Below are 21,214 nucleotides of genomic sequence, written 5' to 3'. Positions count from 1 at the left end.
ACATGACAATATTGATTGACAAGATGACCAGCAAAAACACAAAAACAAGTCTCCATTAAAATCTAATATGCAGACCGTACACTCTAACATACACATGGACTTATGAGGGTGCAGAAAGGTCAAGACACATTTTATTATTCAGAGTGGGAGACTGGAGCTCGCTTTCTCGCCTATCAGAGATTGATCCAGATCCCGTTTCATGCTTCGGCCTGATTTATCATAATAGCCATCTCAACTTTAACTGTTATGTCAATGGTGAAATATTTATCCGCCTGCAAAGCGCTATTCAGAATATGTGAAACGCGCAGGTTTTGATAAAACGGTCACAGATCGATAAAAACAAACGGCTAGAAGTGATTGATCCAGCCACAAACAAGGATTCATTTGACATTTCTGAAGGTAAAAGATACTTCAAGTTGAAATGTGTAATCCTTTTTATATTAAAATACTTTCTCTCATCCATTTAATATACATGCAGACACAACTTTATAGGTTGATTTCCAACAAAAGTGTAAACAATGTCTCTGTCTTGCTTACAAAATATTAATCAGTTTGTTTTAAGCAACCTGACCAAAACAGCAACAATGTACTCAACCAATGCTGTGTAAATAAATAAATGACATACTGTTTCTATCTTATTTCTAAATGCTCAGAAATAACTAAATGAATCATAAAAAAGCAAACCATGGGATAACCATAGCACAATGTCCCAATAAAACATGGTATTTTTGTACCATAATTACTATGGTAAAACCTTAATGAAGCTATAAAACTTTCATGCAGCCATATAGCATTAGTAAAAAAGAAAAAATGAAGACAAGCTGTAGAATGTGTGCATCAGCTCATTTATGCAACCAGTAGCATAAGCGAAACAAGATTCACAAACAGCCCTCAGCACTTACCAAGTGAGTAACACATACAAATAACAGCTTTATAAATAGGCAGTTGAGTTGCATTAAAGAGCCGAGCGTTTATTATGAAGCCGATGCTTTGATATATCTCCGTTCACACTGTGACAACAGTCCATATAAATGAATGAGAAGACCTTTTGTGCGCATGGCCCGCGTAAATCGTGTGATTAAAACAATGCAGCTGGCACTGGTGCGCGACTGAGCATCCATAATCACGGCTACTCGCTGATCATTAGCTCACGACAATTCCTCCCTCCAGCCGTGGCTCACACGCGAGAGGTTTGTGATTAAAACCCAATTACACAGTAAATTACGGAATTCTCCCAGAGACGGAGGCCAGCTATATTTAGGACACCCGACGCTGGTTTAGGAACCGGATTGGGTTGAAACTAGGAGCTTGGAGGAAATGAGGGTTTTACGAAAGCTTAACATGAAGAGTCAGTTCTCGTCTGTGTGTGTGAAGATGAGAGAGTGTGTAAAAGTGTCCTTTAGCACGTTCACACATCCATACTTCATCACCTAGCTGAACCGTTAATGGTTAAAGGAAGAGAAAATAGGCCTACTGTATCAAAACATGTTTTACCTCTTCACATGTTTTTAGCTTGAAATTATATCTATTAATATTAATATTTAACTTATTATTGCTAATACGTAGTCTTCTCAAACCAATTTTGGCACAAAGAACATACACAATTTTATGAAATATCATACAGCAATATTCCAGCGTTTTTAGTTTTATTTTTTTTATCGAAGGCTATATTGTCATGACAATTGCTGTCATGCTTATATTCCATATTTTGTTATGGTATTCTGTCCGCATTTGCAAGATCAATGCAGTATCTTTTTTATTTAAATGTAACCGGTTATGATTTAGATTCTAGTTTTAATCAGTGTCCCATTGGCCCTTTAGTCCCTTCTGAGAAAAAAACAGACCTCAAATGCCAATGAAATATTCTATAGAAATGTAATCTTATGCATAAATATTTTTTTTAAACAACTTTCGATACATCAACTACCAATGACATTTAAATGAACTTTAAGGGATATAAAAATTGATTGACTGATGCCTTGATCTGCCAATGAAAATGGAATAAATTGATTACAGAATGTAATAAATGTAGTTATCATTACTATGACGGGATCAATATGAAAATTCTGGCTGATACCCAAATACCTATATAAATAAAGTTTATTATTCACACAATACTACTACTACTAATAATTATATATGATAATAATAATAATTATTCTGTTTGATTTAGTCAAAAAAATTAAATAGAAATAGAACATTTATAGAATTAATAATTGTAACATTATAACTGTAACAAATAAAATGGTTTTAAAAGCTACAAGTGAATTTAGTCATCACTAATGTGTGCTAGAGATAATGGCAAAGATAATCTGAATGTAAGAATGAGCATGCATAATTAATTAGCCAACATGCAAAGCTGAATTGACCAATCAGCATTTAGAACTGGAACAATCTGATTTATAATTCAAAATGTGTCGAAACAAGCAAATATTTATAGTCCTAATGAACATATCAACATACACGCTGTGTCACAGGTGAGCCTGACCTTCTCTGACGGCCCCTTGGCGCCTCTCTTGAGGGTTGAGAGCTAAGACAGCTGAATAACTGTGCTACATATCGATTCCCTTAAGCTGATCTATCCTGAATACTGCGGAATTGATGAGCTGTCCTATAGCTGTAACTACCACTGAGGAGCCATAGATTAAAGCTCATTCATTGGTCGACTCGTATTGTTCCATTCAAAATCAATGCACAGATCTCTGTCAGCACAGACAGACAGTAAATATGCTCTTTTTATGTAGTCGTGTTTGTGTATGTGAGATAGAGAGTTTAAATCAGCCACTGTATTTGCTGGCTGTCTGTTGAGCTTTGGGTTTGTTTTATGAATGCCATGATAAATTCTCAGATTTGTTTCAGTCATTACAGGCTCTGATCAGGTCAGATGAAGGTGAGACACATCTTTTGTTTTTTCCTCAATCTCTGTCCCTGTTATTGCACCTCTGACAAACCCTGCTCTCAAAGTAATTTTCTAACTTACCCTGCCTGGCCTGATATCATCAGTCTGATTGGCATTTGAGCTTTTAAGTCGGTTTTATCTCAGAAGGGACTAAAGGGCCGATGGGACACTGATGAGGGATACCGTCAGTGTACAACTGGAATTCGGAACTGAGAACCGGAGAACTTTAACTCTTTCCCTGCCATTGACAAGATTTTCCAACGCTTTCCCTGCCATTGATGAGTTCAGAATCTCAGGATCCAAAGACAAGCGAAAAGAAAATCTGTGTTAACCATGTCTATGTTCAAAATTGCCCCCTATACCCTTAAATAGGGCACTATTTGGAACAGCCATTTGTAGTGGTGTCAGAAGCCATAGTGGACATTAACGAGTGCACTCATTCAATCCCATAATGCACTGCACTAATGAGTGTACAACTGGTGTACACTTAACAGCTAGAGAATACCCATAATGCACTGTGAGAGTTGTGCACTGAATGAATTCCAGCGTCTGACTAGAAGATGAAGCCCACAGCTGAATCATCCATCAATCCATCTGTTTTTGGTCCAATGTGGCTACAGCGTAATATAATACTGGTATAAATTCATTTTTAATTGATTATTAAATAGTTTAATTAAGGTTTATTCATGCTAGTTTCAATGACAGAGTTCAAGATAAATCTTTTCATTACTTCTGGAGCTTCCAGTTTGCTAAGTTGCAAATGACAATTAAACAGCAAGCACAAACTATGCAAAAGCGTCTGAATTCACTCACTCGTTTTCATTCACTCCATCAAGTGGAATATATTAGTGGACAAATGTAGGGAATAGTGAATGAGTGGATATAAATTGTTATGCACAAGTTAGTAAACATGATCACCAAACTTTGCATATACAGTTAGGATATACATCCAAAGTGGCTGATGATACCGAATGAAATGTCGAACCCATAAAGAGGTGTAGGACTGTGAAGCTTTATGGGTGTGGATGGACTCCACCAACTCCATCTATGTTTTGATTATCGTTCCGAATCTGATCTGGACGAAGTCTTTGACAAAAACGTTTCTGTTCAAAATTGTCTTTGATCAACAAGACTGATAAAAATAATGAATGATTTTAAAGATGTATAAAAGCAGAGGCTCTGTTCTTTCTTTAGATATACTGACTGTTTATATATTCAAGAAAATGCTGGAAACAGTGAATCAGAACCAGTTTCATAAAAAAAATAACACTGTATTTGTCATTTCATTCAGATGCATCGAATAATATTAAATATGATGTATATGTTCTTTGTACCAAAATCTTGGACTTTCTCACATGTAGAAGACATGGTAAAGTGTGAATTAGTAATACTAATTTAAGTATTAGTATTAATAGATTTAATTTCTAGCAGGGACCATCTGAAAATGTAAACCATTTGTAAGCATTTAGGTCTTTTTCAAATGTATATTTCAAACTGAAATCAAACACTTGTTCTCTTCAACGAGGCTGGGGGTGCTGGGGGACAGGAAGAGGGATTATGGGATATATGAGAGAGAGCGTCATCTTGGGGACACTGACCAGCTGCTTGTAGTCGATTTGCTGTCGGATGAGCTTGTCTTCGCTCAGGGAGTATCTGGCCTCTCCTGTGATGGCATCTATGGGACCTTTTTCCATCTGCTGTTTTATAGCACAGTAGAGCATGAACAGAGGCTCGCCAGCACACTCCTGCATAGAGAGAGAGAGAAAGAGGTCATAATCTACACTTTTGCAGCATTTTATTTACTCCCAAAAGTCCACTTATAATGTTAGTCAAGGTTTCTTGCACCAAAGGTTTGCAGTTCATGATCCTTTTCCACTTTCTCACTGACACACAGAATTAAACATGCTGTTTTTGCAGCAGTATTTTGAAACTGTATTTTTTTTTTTATGTAAAGTAAATTACATCTGTTACGACTGGCTAAACAATACATTCTGGTTAATGGATTCTCACAGAACTTCCATAAAAATGACAGAGCTAAAGACAATATACACTGCTGCACACATAAAGACAATATCCACAGCTGTTCAAAGATTTGGACGTATTAAGGACGTATTAAATTGATCAAAAGTGACAGTAAAGACATTTATAAAAATGTACAATCCTAAAAAATGTAAAAGGCTGTTCACAAAAATATAAACTGTTTTCAGCACTGATATAATAATTAGAAATATTTCTTGAGCAGCAAATCAGCATATCAGAATGATTTCTGAAGGATCATGTGACACTGAAGACTAAATTTATCTTATAAATTGTAATAATGTTTCACAATATTTCTGTTTTTACTGTACTTCTGATCAAATAAATACAGCCTTGGTAAGCATAAGAGACTTCTTTTAATACCGACCCCAAACTTTTGAATGGTAGTGTTCACGTCTGTGGAATGATTTGCCGGAACACATAAGGCTGTCTTCCAATGTTGATCACTTTAAATCCTCACTGAAGACTTGTTTTTTCTCTCTGGCTTTTGGTTCAATGTAATTGTATGAATGTGTGTGTGTTCCTGTGAGTTTATGTATTTATGTATTTTATTGTCTAAAGTTGTTAGAATGTACAACACTTTGGTCAGCAGTGGTTGTTTTAAATGTGCTTTAAACTCGATATCGCTATGACAAAATCACCCCACTCATTCTAGAAAAAAATATTATTTTCCATATATAGCTATTCAAGTCATCTGGTGAACATTCTTCATAATCGCAGAAAAAGTACATATATCGCAATGTCAGTTTTTTCCCCAATATCGTGCAGCCCTATTCTAGTCTGTCTATTTAGTGCTTCAGTGCTTTAATTTCCAAAAGAGCAAGAAAATCTTGTTTTCCATTATATGTCTCCTTTAAAACCTTTTACCTTTAAAGAACACACTAAAGAACATCCTGTGCAAAATACCACAGACCATCAATTCAATAAAATCACAGCGAGCTGTAATTTTCCACACACTTCGAAAATGCATAATTGCACCTTTAAATACAGAGGAAAACGCAATGAAAGGAGAGACAAAAAAGACATTCTGACCAAAAGCACAAAAAAGAAGAGAGAAATAAGACGGCGAGTGTGCAGAGGAAGAAAGCGCAGCCGTGAGAAGGAGAGACATAGCCAATCACGGTTCTTTTCAGATGGCATTTGTGAAGTGTGGAGAAGTCTCCAATTACCCACTTAAAAACGTTTGATGACTAAACAGCGATACTGAGGGGAGGCTATTATTTAGTTCTTAGGCGAGATCAGCTTGACATTATTAATTACAGCATGACATCCTGAATCACACTCTTCTAACGCAGACGGAGAGGGTTACCCAGCATCCATTGCACGCCAAACTGCAAGTAATTCTAAACAACCAGCCTTCGAACTCTATGTCAAATGCATTTAGTCCTAATATATACATCAAATCCGCATCTTTTTATTGCTTTTAGAGGCTGCCTGCGTTCTGGCTCCGTCTGCTTTTCATAGTCTGGCTGTTAGACCCTGTTATGACACAACAGATGTGTGTCACGGGATCCGCGCCAGGATTCACTCGCTAACGGACACATTTGAATGTTGAATTCACGCAGTTTAACGTATGCAGCGTAAATGCAGATGACATGAACTGACAGAACAAGAGGAAGCCCTAAAAGTCTGTTAACAATTATTTATGTTACCCTTGGAGAGTTAGTTAACCCTAAAATGAAAATTATGTCATCGTTTTGATACCCTCATGTCGTAAGAAACCTGCATGACTTTCTTTTGTGAAACTCTAATCATATCATATAACGAAAGCATACAGTGCATAAAAGCATAAAATAAATTAAAATAAATATGTCAATAATAAATAAAAAGTATCAAATAAAATAAACAAAAAATACAATAAAATAGTCCAGTTGACTTACAAAATAACAACTAAAATGTTGGTGCCACCCAACTTTGCAAAAAAATAAAAAAAATAAAAGTGATCCACGCTACAGTTTGCTGGTCCTAGCTGGTTTAAGCTGGTCCCCCATGCTGACCAAGCTTATCTAGTTGGCCAACTGAAAAGTAGCCAAACCCACTTAAAGAATGAGTCGATAGACCAGAAAAATGGTCTAGGCTGTTTTCAGCTGTTTTTCAGCAGGGAAAGCTTTCATAAAGTATGTATTAAGAAGTGGTACAGTATATGCCGGCCCCTCTCTCACTCCATGCTGAAAAAAAATATCATATATCATCTAATCAAACTAGCTTAGATAGTATTTACAGTGGTTAGGCGAGATCAAAAAATTTATTGTTATTTTGTAAGTTTATTTAAGTCTAGAATATAATGCATAACTGTACTAGTTTGATGGTGATTTATTAATTCAGTCATTGTATTATATTTTATTTTATAATTTTATTTATTTATTCATTATATTTATTTTTTAATTTATATTTATTTTATATTTTTTATTGCATTGTCTTGTATCTTGATAGTCCTTGGTAACTATGTTTTCATTATATGATTTCTCCTTTTGAGTTTTAAACCAGCCTGATGATTTGCTACAGTAGTCATAGCTGGTGGCTCAGTCTGGTCAAACTGGTCTGTTGGCAGATTTCTAGAGGTTTAAGAGGCACTTTTCAGCTGGTTAGGCTAGGAGACCCAGCAAAACTAGCTAGGTCAGTTTAAACTTCCCCTTGTGTTCCCTTCCCTGTAATTAATAAAAATGTCATACAGGTTTGGAATGATATGAGGAGGAATGAAAAAATGACATTTAATTCCTGGATGAATTAATCCTTTAAGCAGAATATTTATATGTTCTATATGACGCTAATGTTACAGTGATCCCTCAAACAAATGATTGGTAATCTGGTAATGTCACAAAACAACATAAATATACAGTATTCAACAGATGTGGATGCTTTGGCTCACAATATATATATGAAATGCATTACAAGTACACATCCAGGCAGTGCAATAGAGCCGTACCGAGGAGGCAATTCATGGTAATTACTTCTAGAGGCCTGTATGTTGGCCAAAACACTTTAACATCTGCACTGATGGGACGTAAAGATACTAGGCGGCCGGCCAGAGCTACATTCCACAGGGCAATTCCAGCCCTGAATGCACAAAGGGCCCGATGTTAGCGCTAATAGCCATCTCAATCAGCTTTAGCTTAATACAGCGGCCATCTTGGTGAACACTGGAACACCTGACAGGATGTGGGATTGAGCGAGTGCCCTCACGACCTTGACAGGCCTGATTTCAGGGTTGGGTGGAAGCCGTGGCATTCCTGAGTCGCTATCTGAAGCGTAGGCTTTAGCGAGATTTATTAGCAGGCTTTCCAATGAGTCAGCCTGTCAAAAACGTCAGCGCGCCAAAATCTTGTCGCAAACAAGATGCTAGTTAGCCAGAGAGAAGTTTGAGGTTGTGGCTCAATTTCATGTAGGACTTCACATAGCACATTATTACAATTGATTGAATGTTAATGGTAGAAAACAGGTCACAAACCTTAAGGAAGCGGTGCAGGAGGAACGTGAACCAGTTGGTGAGCATCTTCTCAGCCACAGATTCAGTCCTGCAAAGACAAAGAAATCCATTAATCCAAATGATGCTGTGTGGTTGCTAGGGTGTTCTAAATGGTTACTAAGGCATTGCTGTTTTTCTGGGTGTTTTTTGCATGCTGCTATGTAGCTTCTTTAGTGGTATAATGTGTTATGAATGGTTGCTAGGGCATTACTATGCAGTTGCTATGATGTTATGGGTAGTTGCTAGAGCATTGCTATGCAATTGTTAAAGGGTTCTGGGGGTTTTAGGTGCATTGTCAGGTGGTTGCTAAGATGTTCTGGGGTTGTTAGGGCACTGCTATGTAGCTATGGTGTTCTGGCTGTTTTCTAGGGCATTGCTGTGCAGTTGATAAGGTGTTCTAGGGGTTGCCAGGGGATTGTTAGGTGGTTGCTAAGATGTTCTGGGGAGTTGTTAGGGCGCTGCTATGTAGTTGCTATGCTGTTTTTGATGGAATTGCTTCGTGTTTGCCAAAAAAATTCTGGGGGATTGATAGGGCCTTACTGTGTCAGGGTGTTCTGAGTGGGTTTACCATGCTACTAAGTAGTTGTTAAAGTGTTCAAGGTGGTTGCTAGGGTGTTGCTATGCAGTTACTAAGGTGTTCTAGGGGGTTTCTAGGACATTGTTAGCCTGGTAATACCAGACTCTGCTACTTCACTTTGCTTCGTACACAGAGTCTGGGATAGCATAATAGAGAAGTGTTTTCTCTCTCGCTAGGGGGCGCGTACTGAAGTTTAAAATCCTTGGTTACCCGTAAGCCAATCAGATAAGTTTGTTTATGACGTATGTTATGCGCCGACACAGCCGCATCGAACCACAGACATCATGCATCGAACTCAAATCTATGATCGAACTTCCACTGTAAACACTTGATAATGCGAGCGAAATACCCGAGTGAACATGGCTGTAAACGACTTTTTTGATCTGTGAGTGATGTAATAGAATGACTGCTGCGCTTGACAGGGCACAAACGAGCAGAGAGAGAGAGAGAGAGAGAGAGCCCCGGCCGCGCGTGCGCACTCCCACGTCTACAAACAACACGAGCGCTGTCTTGCTCTCTCTCCCTCGCGCATATTCATAAAAATCAATCGACAAGATAGTAAAAGGTCGGAAGACCGCGGTTTCACGTGGAGCATTTGGAGATTTTTAGAGATTATAGACTCTAGGAACAACATCTCAATGAACAACATCTCAACTATAAAGGCCTGTCTCATATAAGTTAGACGCCTATCTCAAGTACAAGCCGGTGCAGTTCGACGATTTGGGCAAATAAAAGCCCAGGCTATTATTTGAAGTTTTACGGTATTTAAGACCTGGAAAAGAAAAGAGACACTGACCTGTCAAAAGGCTCCCCAGTTTCTCGCTGACGATCGGTAATAGTTGATAAATTAAACTTTTCCCAAAGGGAGTAGGGCCACAACATCACCTCCATTCAAAATGTTTAATACACACTCTTCGTGTTCGGGCTTCAGTTTGCTAATGCCGGGAATATTCTCCACAACAGAGCGAATTGCATCCGCGTCTCCATATCAGCGGTCGTTTTCGATTTCCCTGACCTAATCTTAAACACGGCGCTTACCGACTACGTCACGGCTTTCAGCCCGCCCTCTGTTCGTTGATTGGCCAGGCTGTTTTCAGGCCGGTGGAAAACAGAAAGATAGGCTGCTATCTCAGACTGACTACAGGAGCGAAATGAAATTAGCGGAAGTAGGAAGTCTGACGTAGTCAGGCTAGGACATTGTTAGGTGTTTGCTGGGGGATTGATAGGGTCTTACTATGTCAGGGTGTTCTGAGTGGTTTTATCATGCTGCTATGTGGTTGCTAAAGTGTTCTAGGTGGTTGCTGGGGTGTTGCTATGAAGTTGCTAAGGTGTTTTGAGGGTTGCTAAGGCTTGCTATATGAGTGGTCATTTGATAAAGATATGATGAGGAGTGGTTGCTAAGTGCAATAATAAAATAATAATTTTTTCACAAATGTGATGATGAATCCTCAAGTAACTTTGGATAATATTTGAATGGTCATGTTCCACAATATGAGGCAGTTACCACCTCTTACCGTCTAAGCAGTAGTTTTGGGTGGTTACGATTCTCCAGGTTCTTTTCGATCAGGTCGGCCAGAAGCTGTTTGAGAACCACAGTGGCGTACTCCATCCGTCCCTGCAGCGCCGCCATGAGGAGGGAGGCCACATTGCCACGATCCCGCATGGAGAAGGACCTTTGAGCCTCCAGTGTGTGGATGAAGGTCAGCAGGAACATCTTGTTGTGCAGCAGTTGACTGAACAAGCGCAGAGACTTCTCCACATTAGCTGGAGACTGAGAGGAGAGGGAGCATTTTATTAAACAAAAGAAAAAGCAGGAGAACAAAAACAGAAATGGAAAAGGCAGACAGGAAGGAAGGAGATGAGAGAAACATGTGCAGCAACAATTGTTGCCTGAATGCATACTTGGAAAAAAGCTCAGATGCGGTGAGATTTAATTGTTCTTTGCTGACTATTTTCAAAACATTTTTTTGGTAAGGCACGTCTCTAGACAGCTATTCCATCAGGGCCTTGCAGGGCTGCTGATTTCATTCTGCCTGAGGTTTTAATTAAAAAGCATGCTAAAAGAGGGGCGTTCGCTCTGAAGCTCACTACTGAGACAGCAGTACCGTAGCTTCAGAGCTTAGGGGATCTTTTTAAAGCACATCTATGGGGTTTTTTTTGCTTTCTTTTTTTGGCAGAAGGATTAAAAGAAAATGGTCTATGAATTGTGGCAGCCTACTTATTGGCCCTTGCGAGTGACAGACGACACACAGGGACAGAGAAATTTAACCAGGATGTTTAAAAAAGTTCCCTTACGTCCAGCTCCTTTAGAACCGGGTGTTCTTCGATGCCAGGGAACATCACTCTCATGGTGTAGGTGCGATACTCCAGGAAAGGGATCTTCACACCGTCCATGTCGTTCGTCAGCTCTTGGATGTCTGTCTGCAGCTCAGCGAATGCTGAGAAGAATAAAGAACAGAGATATGCATCCATCAGACTGAAGAACACCTCATATGCTTTGACAGACAGATATACTAGGGTATGTTTGACCATATTTTGAGATTACTGGCATTGGCAATTAATAGCAGAAATTGCTATTTTGTGTGAATCTCCTGACATTTAAGAACTTCATGACAAAGAAATATTTAAATATATTGAAGAGTTCAAATCAACTAAACAAGAATGTAATTTAATGGGTTCCCTTTGTAACTTTTCAGTGCAGCTGGTTGTTTTGTTGATGTTGATCAGAGACTCTTTTCCTGTCTAATTGGGCACTTTTTACATCCATCACGGAATCAGGCTTGCAAGATTAAATTATCCATTACTGATTGAAAGTATGAAACTGAAGTCATTTTTCTGTAATTGAGTTTTAGTGCACAATACAATTGTCTGTTCTCAATTTACATTTACTTCCATAGTAGTTGAGTACAATGCAATAAGTGTTAATTTAAAAACATACTATATAAATTATTTCAAATATTGTATATTATAAAACTATGTACAAAACATATGTATATAAAAAAAACTGTTACATACACATTACATGGCTGTCTCTCTCTCTCTCTCTCTCTCTCTCTCTCTCTCTATATATATATATATATATAGTATATTTTTAAAGGTTTTTTATGGGTAAAAAAAGCACTAATAATACGGGAGTTTCAAAAGTTTCAGTCGCCTCACTGGGACAGTATGCCTACTGACAAATTATATTTTTTTTAAATCAAAATTGCATAAAAAGAAAAGTTGCATATATTCCAGTATCTCATGGCATTCTTTTAACTAACGCAGAAATAACACCGCACCATGTCTGCCTGAGCTACAGATCCTTTTAAAGCTGTGAATAAAACCGGAATCAAAGGATGAGGACAGTATGACGTCATGACCCAGTTCAATCCTTCCACAAAGACTGCATTAAACTGCAAGAATCCAGGCTACTGCAGCGTGAGAGCGCCTCCGAATCGCTCCTGTTCTCAACACAACTGCACACCAGGGGCCCACGTGACACCTCGCGCACAATAAAATAATACATCACAGCAACATTTGATTCATCCTACGGGTTAAAACCATTAGTAGCTAATTAAAACACTCTACACACCTGTCAGAAACAACTTGGCACGGGCTATAGGCAGTGCAGATGCTGAAGTATCCAAAAATCCTACCTTCCTTGCACTCCAGCGCGACACGGGACTCCAGATTGTCCATCTGCAACTGCAGGCGTTTGAGTGTGCGGTCGGCGTCCCGTGTCTTGCGCTTGTAGGCGATGAGCACAGCGATGATGGCGATAAGGAGGACGCCTCCGCCCGCTCCAATCCCGATGATGGCGGGAAGCGTGAGAGTGCTGTCAGAATAGATGTGAAGCGTTCCGGGAGAATATTCCAAGCCGCCCACGAGAATCTACATCCACAGACAAAAGAAACTATTAGAAGTCAAAGTATGGGGCAGGGCTCAATGCTAAGGATTTGTTCTACTTGCTTGCCGAGTGGTTCATATTTTAACTTGCCCTACCAACATTTTCACTGGCCCCATCTCAAACCGGTTGGGCCAGTGACAATTCTAATCATTCACGCTGGTCCCGGGCCATTGGCCAGTCCTTATTGTGAGCCCTGATGGGGTAACGGGTTGAGCACAGGCCCTTCAAATCTAACCACCCCGCTGACTTTGGTGGGTCATAATGAGGGCTTTTGATTGGCTGAGGGCACTCACACTGTTTCTTCTTGAATGAAATCAGCTTGCAATTAGAATTACCACAGAATTATGCACTTGTTTGACACGTTCACGTAGTGTTCCTCACCTTGCTGTGAGAGAACAATCACTTGCGGCCTCCGTTAGACACCGTGACCACTAATCCACATTAAATTACTTCAAAAAGTCACTTTGGCACAGGTGTTGAAGCCAATTAGGCACAAATCAGCAGGTAACAGAGGTCTAGTTTGAGATTCGGGTCCGACCGAGGCATGGTACCGGGAGCTCAGCCTTGCACTATTCGAGGACCAATTAAACGCGGCATCCAGCCATCTGTCTTAACGAGTTTCACCTTTCCGCGATCGCTCGGGCCCTGCGTGGCTGCATGAATTATTGAAACTTGGTGATAGAGGGGAACAAAGTGAATCCTGGAGCGCTGTCGATATGTGTCAAGTCATTAGTTGAGTGATCCCGGCACTCTCAATCCCACTATGTCTCTCTCTCTCTCTCACACTCTTTTTTCCCTTTTCTATGGGTGTTTCTCCACATTATGGATTCACAAACTAGAACTTAACTGAATAATCAGCTCTTTGATTTACAGCACGTACTCTTTGTTTCCAGAGATCTCATGCTAATCAATCAAACGGAGGGTGTTGGACCGAATTAGGGGGTGTAATGTGCAAGAGTTTGCTTTCAGGAAATGGTATTGGCAAAAAAAAAATCAAGTGATTTAATAAAATCAAACAAAACTAGATACCCATGCAAAGGTCAGGGCATGATATTGTTTGCGATGTGCTGCTATACAGTAGTTCAGAGGTTAGCAACCTAAAAGTCTTTGGGTTAGCAAATCGATTCGATTCATGATTTAAATATATATGTGTATTAGGGCTGGGCGATAAAACGGTATCGGTATTTATCGACGGTACACCATTGTCGGCAACAATATAAAAAATGTTCGATATAGTGTTCAATATTTTCATTAAAATGCGCGTACATCACCCGCGCGACATCAAATAGCAAACGTAATTATTAATGAAATGAAACTGCGCTACTCATTTTGTGCTTCAAGGACCGTTTATCAGTTTGGACCAATGTCAGTGCAGCGCAAGCCGATCTTGATCAAGCGACACTGTTACTATACAGCGCTAAGAGATCCAGTAAAGAAAGCGTTTGAGCATTTGAATTCAGCACTGAAGTAATAACATCGCTGCGAGCTCTAGTGTGAGATGCATTCAAATTTCTCCGTTATTAAACAGATCAAACAGCGCTGACGTGGAAACCAGGAGAAACATTGTACCATGAATTAACTAGTTAAAGGCTTTAAAGTGCCCCTATTATGCTATTTTAAAGTTTGCTATTTTAACCGAATATTTTACTTGTACTTATTTATTTACAGAGTATTTTTCGAATTTATTGCGGTGAACATGTGGAAACTGTATCAATAACAGTGCATACATTAGCCAAGCTCTAGCGTGAATGACTGATGAAACAAACGTTGGTAAAAGAAAATCTTGCTCCATGCTTAATCCTTCCTCAAAGTAGTGATAACGAGAGACCATCTGCATTAATAGACACAGTTTTAGGTAATAGTGGCCCACAACTGATCAGCAGAAGTATTTCAGTAAGACAGTAATAATGTGAGTCAACCAGTTAGCAGGAGACCAACACAATATACAACTCAAAACTAAGTATTTGGAACACCATCTTTCAAGCGCAAGCGGTTTGCGTCTTCAGTAAAATAAAGGGAACACAACAAAAGTTTAGGATTATGCCACTGATTCTACGCATGCTCTTCCTTGGGCAGTGAAAAAAAAAAACTGGCTTTACAGTCACATTGTAGAGGACATCGTCTTCTTAACATGATGCTATCCAGTATCCACAGGAATCAGCTGCAGTGTTTGTGGTTCAAGTTTTCCCTGGTGTCTGCGCGCGCAATAAGTGGGCGGGCAATATGCTAATGTTTCTTCTTGATGTCACAACACAACGGCTTATGTCTCGTTTGTAAAAAAAATAAATTCATTTCATTGACTCAGAGTCGACTCTAACTTTTAAAAGACAGTAACTTTATATACGGTGCACTTTCAGATTTAAAACTTTGCAGGATGTTTTCAATCTTTTAGAGCTACACACTACATGAAAGGTCATTTTCAAAAATCCATAATATGTGCACTTTAAGTCCACAGATCAGCAACATTCACCATGGATTTAATCTAGTAACACTAACTGTAACCATGGAAGTTTGGCAGGAATAGTAAAATTCTTTCAAGTACGTCACACGTCTTTTATTTTTATTTAAATATTATCATGTTATTTTTAATGTGATGACCAAAACATTATTTGTTCATCCGTCAAAGATTACCCCCATTTATAAAAATAAAAGTTTCAAGTTGTAGGAAAACTCACAATTATTTAAAAATAATTTTTCTTTTAATAAATAATTAAAAAAAAAGAAATCAAGGAAATTTCTCTGGCATTTCTTTCTTTTTGTTGTATCGAAAACATACAAAATTGTGACACCACTGTGTCGTATCGAACTGACCGTGAATTTTGTAAACCGTTACACTCCTACTTATTACAGATGTTGATCTACCTCAAAGTTTGCCTTGATTGTTCTACGTTTACACTTTTTGTAACATTTTAAGTTCAAGAGTTTTTTTAACACATACTTTTTTATCTTAATATAGGACATAAAGAAGATATTTTAGTTTAGCTACATTTTATTTTTGTTTTTGACTGCTAAAACTAATATAATTTGTTTGCCTTAATAATGTAGATAAAATTCACTTTCACAATTCAAATAATAACAGTGGTTTAAATTCAAACTTTTCTACTTAAAAAAAAGGTTATAAAAATGTCAATAATTATCGATACCGAACGATATGAAACACTATATCGTGATTTATTTTTTAGCTATATCACACAGCCCTAATATATATATATATATATATATATATATATATATATAATTAAAAATATATAAATATATATACCTCTAATTAAAAAGCCACATGATTTGAGACATTATTCATATCTGTAGCACAAACAGTGCAGAATGAGCTACATGCTAAAGTTTAATACGTAGGGTTAGAGGTAAATGACTAACGGTAAATATGAGCAATAATAATAGTGATGATTTCCTGAGCAACCACTAATGAAAGCCGTTATTATCAATAAAGGGACTGAACTTGTCTCAAATGCTCTCTCTAAGCATATGTCAGGGCTCATGAAGGTTATGAAGGATTCCTGTCTCCTGTTTGCAATAATTGTTTGAGCTGTCAGAAGAGCAGATAGCCAGATTACGTAGGAAATTGCTTGTATCAGCTCACCCTATAATCCTAATAAGTACTTAATGTACGGCGAGCCACTTCCAGTTGACCTTTATGTTTTCTGTTTAAGCATTAAGGTAAAAGATGGCCTCTGAAAGCAGTGCAGTGGCTTATAATGAGATTGATTAAATCAGATGCACAATGCCTGAGACCATGCAAACCAAACATTCAGCATTTTCACCATCTTATGGCCATCTATTCATTTTCTGCCACCTTTATTGGTTGATATACAATAACCACAGAGTCGTAAATTCTCAGTTAGCGCATTGAGAGGTGAGCATGTTTTGCTCTCTGCCAGCAAGAGAGGCTCGTTATAGATTAGGTTTTCATAATGCATGATGGGAAAATGTCATAGCAGAGGGATCCTCACCATTACTCGCTGTTCTCCGGTAAGATCTGGTGAATCGCAGAGCAGCTGAGATTCAGAGACTGTTAACAGACAGGGCGTTTCTCCAATCATCACGCTGTAATTCAGCCGGGCGTTCCCGGGAGCAGAGGGGATGAGGTTCTTGCCCTGTTTACAGATGATGGCACAGAAAGTTCAATTCAACAAAAAGAGTGAGCAGTATAATTTTTCATGATGTGGATAATTTGAATCTCCTGAAAACTTGTATTATATCAAAATTTTAAAGCCTGTTTTTTTTGCCACACCTACACACACGAATATGTGACATTATTTTTAGAATTATTAAAATCATAATAATGGGAAAAGCATAGCGCCAGACACTAGTCCAAATTAGATTAATTAATACATTTAAATAAAAATGACAAAAGAATATCTGCACACAAAAAATAGGCCGCAAAGGATCTTTTTTGTCATTTTTGAATTTGGCATTATGCCAAAAAAAGTATCTGATTTCAGAGCGAGAAATGACAAGGACATTAAATTCACCCATGAATGTAATTGAAATAATTGAAACATGTCAATTATTGATGATGAGATTATGACAAAGGTCATGCCTTCAAGATGATGGGTGATCCGGGTTTGACCTCCAGAATCCCAGCATTCCCAAGAGGGTCAAAGGTTGGGTTAGGATAGTAGGTGAAAGGAGTTCCATTGAGGATGAGGAGGGCGGATACATGGTCCAGGATGAAGCCGAACTCATCCGGGTGAACTCCACTCTCTGGAGCCTGACGTTTAGTGTAGATGATGCCTGGAGCCAAGCAAGTCATCGCAGATTCATTCACCACCATACAAACCTGCAGAGAAACATCCAGACATTATGTAGCAGAAGTAGTATCACATAAACAACAGACTGTTCGTAATGATGTGGGGGCAGAGAGGAGAAGGACAGCTGGTCGGGAACTCACGTTTGTGGTCTCCACTCCTCCATATTTGGCTCTGACTTTAGGTTCCTGAATGGTTAGCAGATTGGTTCCTGTGACCGTGAGGGTGGTGCTGCCACTATCAAAACATACAAGCAACATTTGTTTAATTTAGGCTCTAGTAAACGCATTGCAACAATGGCATCAAATTTTCATCAAAGATAATGGGCTGACTATAGTTGTTGTATTTACATTTCATCAAAATTAAAAATATTGCACTCAAGCTATGTCAATACTTGAGCTTGCTATGCATTCTTTACGCTAATTAGACTACTGAGTCATTGGCATATGCTAATCCTCTATTGGAAACTGCTGTGAGTGAGTTTCTGTTGTTTCAGGTCATATATTTATTAGATTCTATTAGGCTTAGTTTTTGAAGTTAGCAAGACATATTAGCCCTGTGTAGACAGCAGACAGTGAGGTATCTCACTAGGGTTTGGAACAGAGCCATTTAGTGTGTGAGATTGTGTTAACGTACTTGATAATGCTCCAGTTGGGCTCTACACTGGAAATGGTAGGATCTTCTGTGTAAATGTAACGTGTTTCGCTGGTGACCTCTGCCTTGTCAATGAACAGCTTGACAGATGAAGCCCCAGAGCCCGATGCTGACGGTGGCGTCACACACACTATCTCACGCACTGTTCTCCTGTCAGGACAAAGTTAAATTATACAAAACCAGAAATATTTGAAGCAATTTTCATAATTTTGACCATTATTTTTGTAGAAACTTGAAAAATTAATCAAAACCCAACTGCATAAACAGCTTAAACAAGCCTACAGTGGTCTTGTCTGGCTTTAAGATGGTTTATTTGGTCGGCCAGGATGGCCATTCTGGGGTTTAGCTGGTCAGCTATCTGGTCTCCCAGTTGAAAGGAAAAGAAATCTCCTCTAAAACCATCAAAACAGACCAGACTAACCAACTTGACCAGGCTGACCACCTTCGATTTAAGGGTTAAGCTGTTTAAGCAGGCTTTTAGCAGGTTGAAAAGACCTCTACTGTAAGTGTTTTGAATGCTGAGCTGTACTTCTTTGGTCAACCAGCTTCACCAGCTGACTTTGGTTGGCGAACAACATGGCTAGACCAGCATAAACCAGTTTAGACTAAAATAGAAATGCATGCTGGTCTTTTCAGTCAGAAAACTGCTTTCAGACCAGCTTTAAAGGCACCATAAATGTCACATTTAATGATATAGAACAAATGAGATTATAATAATAACAATGCTTATTCCTGGCAAAAATGGTAAAAAAGTTGAATAAAAAGTAAAATAAATAAGAAATAAATATTTTTTCAACTTGTAATTCTGTAGTCATTAAATATTCAAATATTCATAAAATGTTTATATATAATTATATATATACTGTATATATATATATATATATATATATATAGTATATATATATATATACATACACACATATTATATATATATATATATATATATAAAGTAATTAATTAAATGACTATTTAATGAATATTAAATATAATATTAAATGAAATCAGAGTTTAAAAATTACATATATATTTATATACTTTACTTTTTAGTTTTTAATGTTTTTTTTCCAAACTTTTTTATTTATGATTTCTCTACCAGCAAGTCCACATGGCTAGACCTTTCTTTCTTTCTTCCTAACCAGGAACTGACAACATTATACAATTTATGTCTTCTAAGCAGATGTTACTGCAGTTTAATCACCACACAATTCACTAACAATCAGAACTAGTAATGCATCATGTTTCTTGGCACATGAGCATTTGGATGTATTTGGGGACAGCCATGCACGCTCATTTAATTTCATGTGGAAATGACACATCTCGCTTCCTCCGAAGTCCAACTGTATCCCGCAGATGTCGAGAGACGCAGATGTGATCCGTGCTGGAAGATCCCTTTAAAAGCTGACAGAAAAGCTGCTCACCTGACAAACAGACACTCTTCCTGGGCCAAAAGCACGGTCACGGCGCTCCCGGCGTCCAGATGTCGACCTGAGATAGTCAGCCTGGTCCCACCGGACACGGGTCCTTTCTCCGGCCGCACCCGGTTGAAACCCGGAGTCTAGCGGGACGAGAGAAACGACGGTAACTTCCGAACAGATGGAGCTTGCTGCAGCGTGATACAGACACTGAAGCGTGCACTTGTTTTCCCCATTCTAGTACTACACGAAAAGATTACACTCATCACTGTAATAGAAATGTCCTGTTTGCTCTCGCTGCGTGCAGGGCTCGTTTGTTTCAGCGCAGGACCTGTCAGGCCGTCCTCTCGCAGTAATTAGTTGCATACCTGTGTAATTGGTCGGAGTGCGTGTTTTCATTTGCTTTACCCTTCTGCACGACTGAAGCTGGCTGGACGCTATTGATTAGATGTTGAGGGAATCCAGGCAGGGTCATCCATTTATATACGTGTGTGTGTGTGTGTATACGTACAGCTCCTGGGCTCGGGATAATAGACTAATGCCCTATTCCTGCTGGGCAGCACTTAAACCTCTGCGGGGAGGAGGGGGTAATTGTGTCATTCTTTACATCCCCCTTCCCTTCAACTACATTATCACATGGGCTACACCAGTTGATTTGATTGGCTAACAGGATGTAGGAAAAGGGAATTCTAACGATTCATCGGTTTCAAGTGCAAAATCGGATTAGCTGAGTCTCAAAGGATGGATACACATTGATTAGCTGCTCGTAAATCACCACAAACAAAATGTTAGCAGCGATAAGGGAATCGATACAAAAATAATGATTAACATATAATAGCTACATCCAAAATCGAAGGCAGTTGCCTCACTGGCCAGTCAGTGTGTGAAGCCACCTGGAGACTGCTTTAAAATGCACCATAATGTCACATTTAATATTCTAGAACAAGTTTGAGTGTTTAATAATTACAATGCTTATTTTTTGGCAAAAATGGAATCACAAATTGAATAAAACTTATTATAAATAAAGTTTATATAAAACAGAAAAACAGAATAAAATTAAACTAAAATAAAAAGTAATAATATATACATGTATGAAATTAAATTAGAAGATGAAAAAATATATATACAGTATATATAAACACAGATTTATTTTTTTTAACTTCTAATTTCATTTCAGAAAAGAAATTGGCATATTAATAATTAAATATCATTATGATTATAAATAAATAAATGCATAAATAATAAGTAAAATATTTAATTTTATTATTTTAACATATAACTTATTTTTTCAATTTCATTTCAACTAAGAAATAAGCACTGTAGTCATTAAATATTCAAAATAAATAAATAAAAATGGACATTAACCGACCTTTTCCAACCGCTACAACATTCATTCTGTCAACCAATCATTGAACCGCGCATATATAGGATTTGTCATGATGCCTTCCACCCTTATAAGACAATATTTTTTTAAGTTTCATCAGACACAGCCAATATGTCTTAAAAAGTAGAGG

General features: G+C 38.2%; 1 protein-coding gene across 2 annotated transcripts in view; it reads right to left on the bottom strand.

The window, feature by feature from the left end:
• plxna3 (plexin A3) overlaps positions 1–21,214 on the bottom strand; it is a 172,510-nt gene that overhangs the window by 8,343 nt on the left and 142,953 nt on the right. For both annotated transcript variants that reach the window (XM_077223064.1, XM_077223065.1), the window contains exons 15-24: positions 19,707–19,843; positions 18,271–18,438; positions 17,778–17,871; positions 17,427–17,666; positions 16,837–16,980; positions 12,618–12,852; positions 11,275–11,417; positions 10,494–10,750; positions 8,385–8,451; positions 4,498–4,644 (exon numbers count right to left, since the gene is read on the bottom strand). In XM_077223064.1, the coding sequence (XP_077079179.1) occupies positions 4,498–4,644; positions 8,385–8,451; positions 10,494–10,750; positions 11,275–11,417; positions 12,618–12,852; positions 16,837–16,980; positions 17,427–17,666; positions 17,778–17,871; positions 18,271–18,438; positions 19,707–19,843 (1,632 nt within the window). The remainder of the gene's footprint in view (positions 1–4,497; positions 4,645–8,384; positions 8,452–10,493; positions 10,751–11,274; positions 11,418–12,617; positions 12,853–16,836; positions 16,981–17,426; positions 17,667–17,777; positions 17,872–18,270; positions 18,439–19,706; positions 19,844–21,214) is intronic.

Source organism: Siphateles boraxobius, unplaced genomic scaffold (assembly GCF_051911475.1).
Source record: "Siphateles boraxobius isolate OS27281-9 unplaced genomic scaffold, OSU_SipBor_1 9, whole genome shotgun sequence".
NCBI classification, from domain to species: domain Eukaryota; kingdom Metazoa; phylum Chordata; class Actinopteri; order Cypriniformes; family Leuciscidae; genus Siphateles; species Siphateles boraxobius.
The sequence above is the reverse complement of the archived record's forward strand: the minus strand, read 5'-3'. Positions and strand labels throughout refer to the sequence as shown.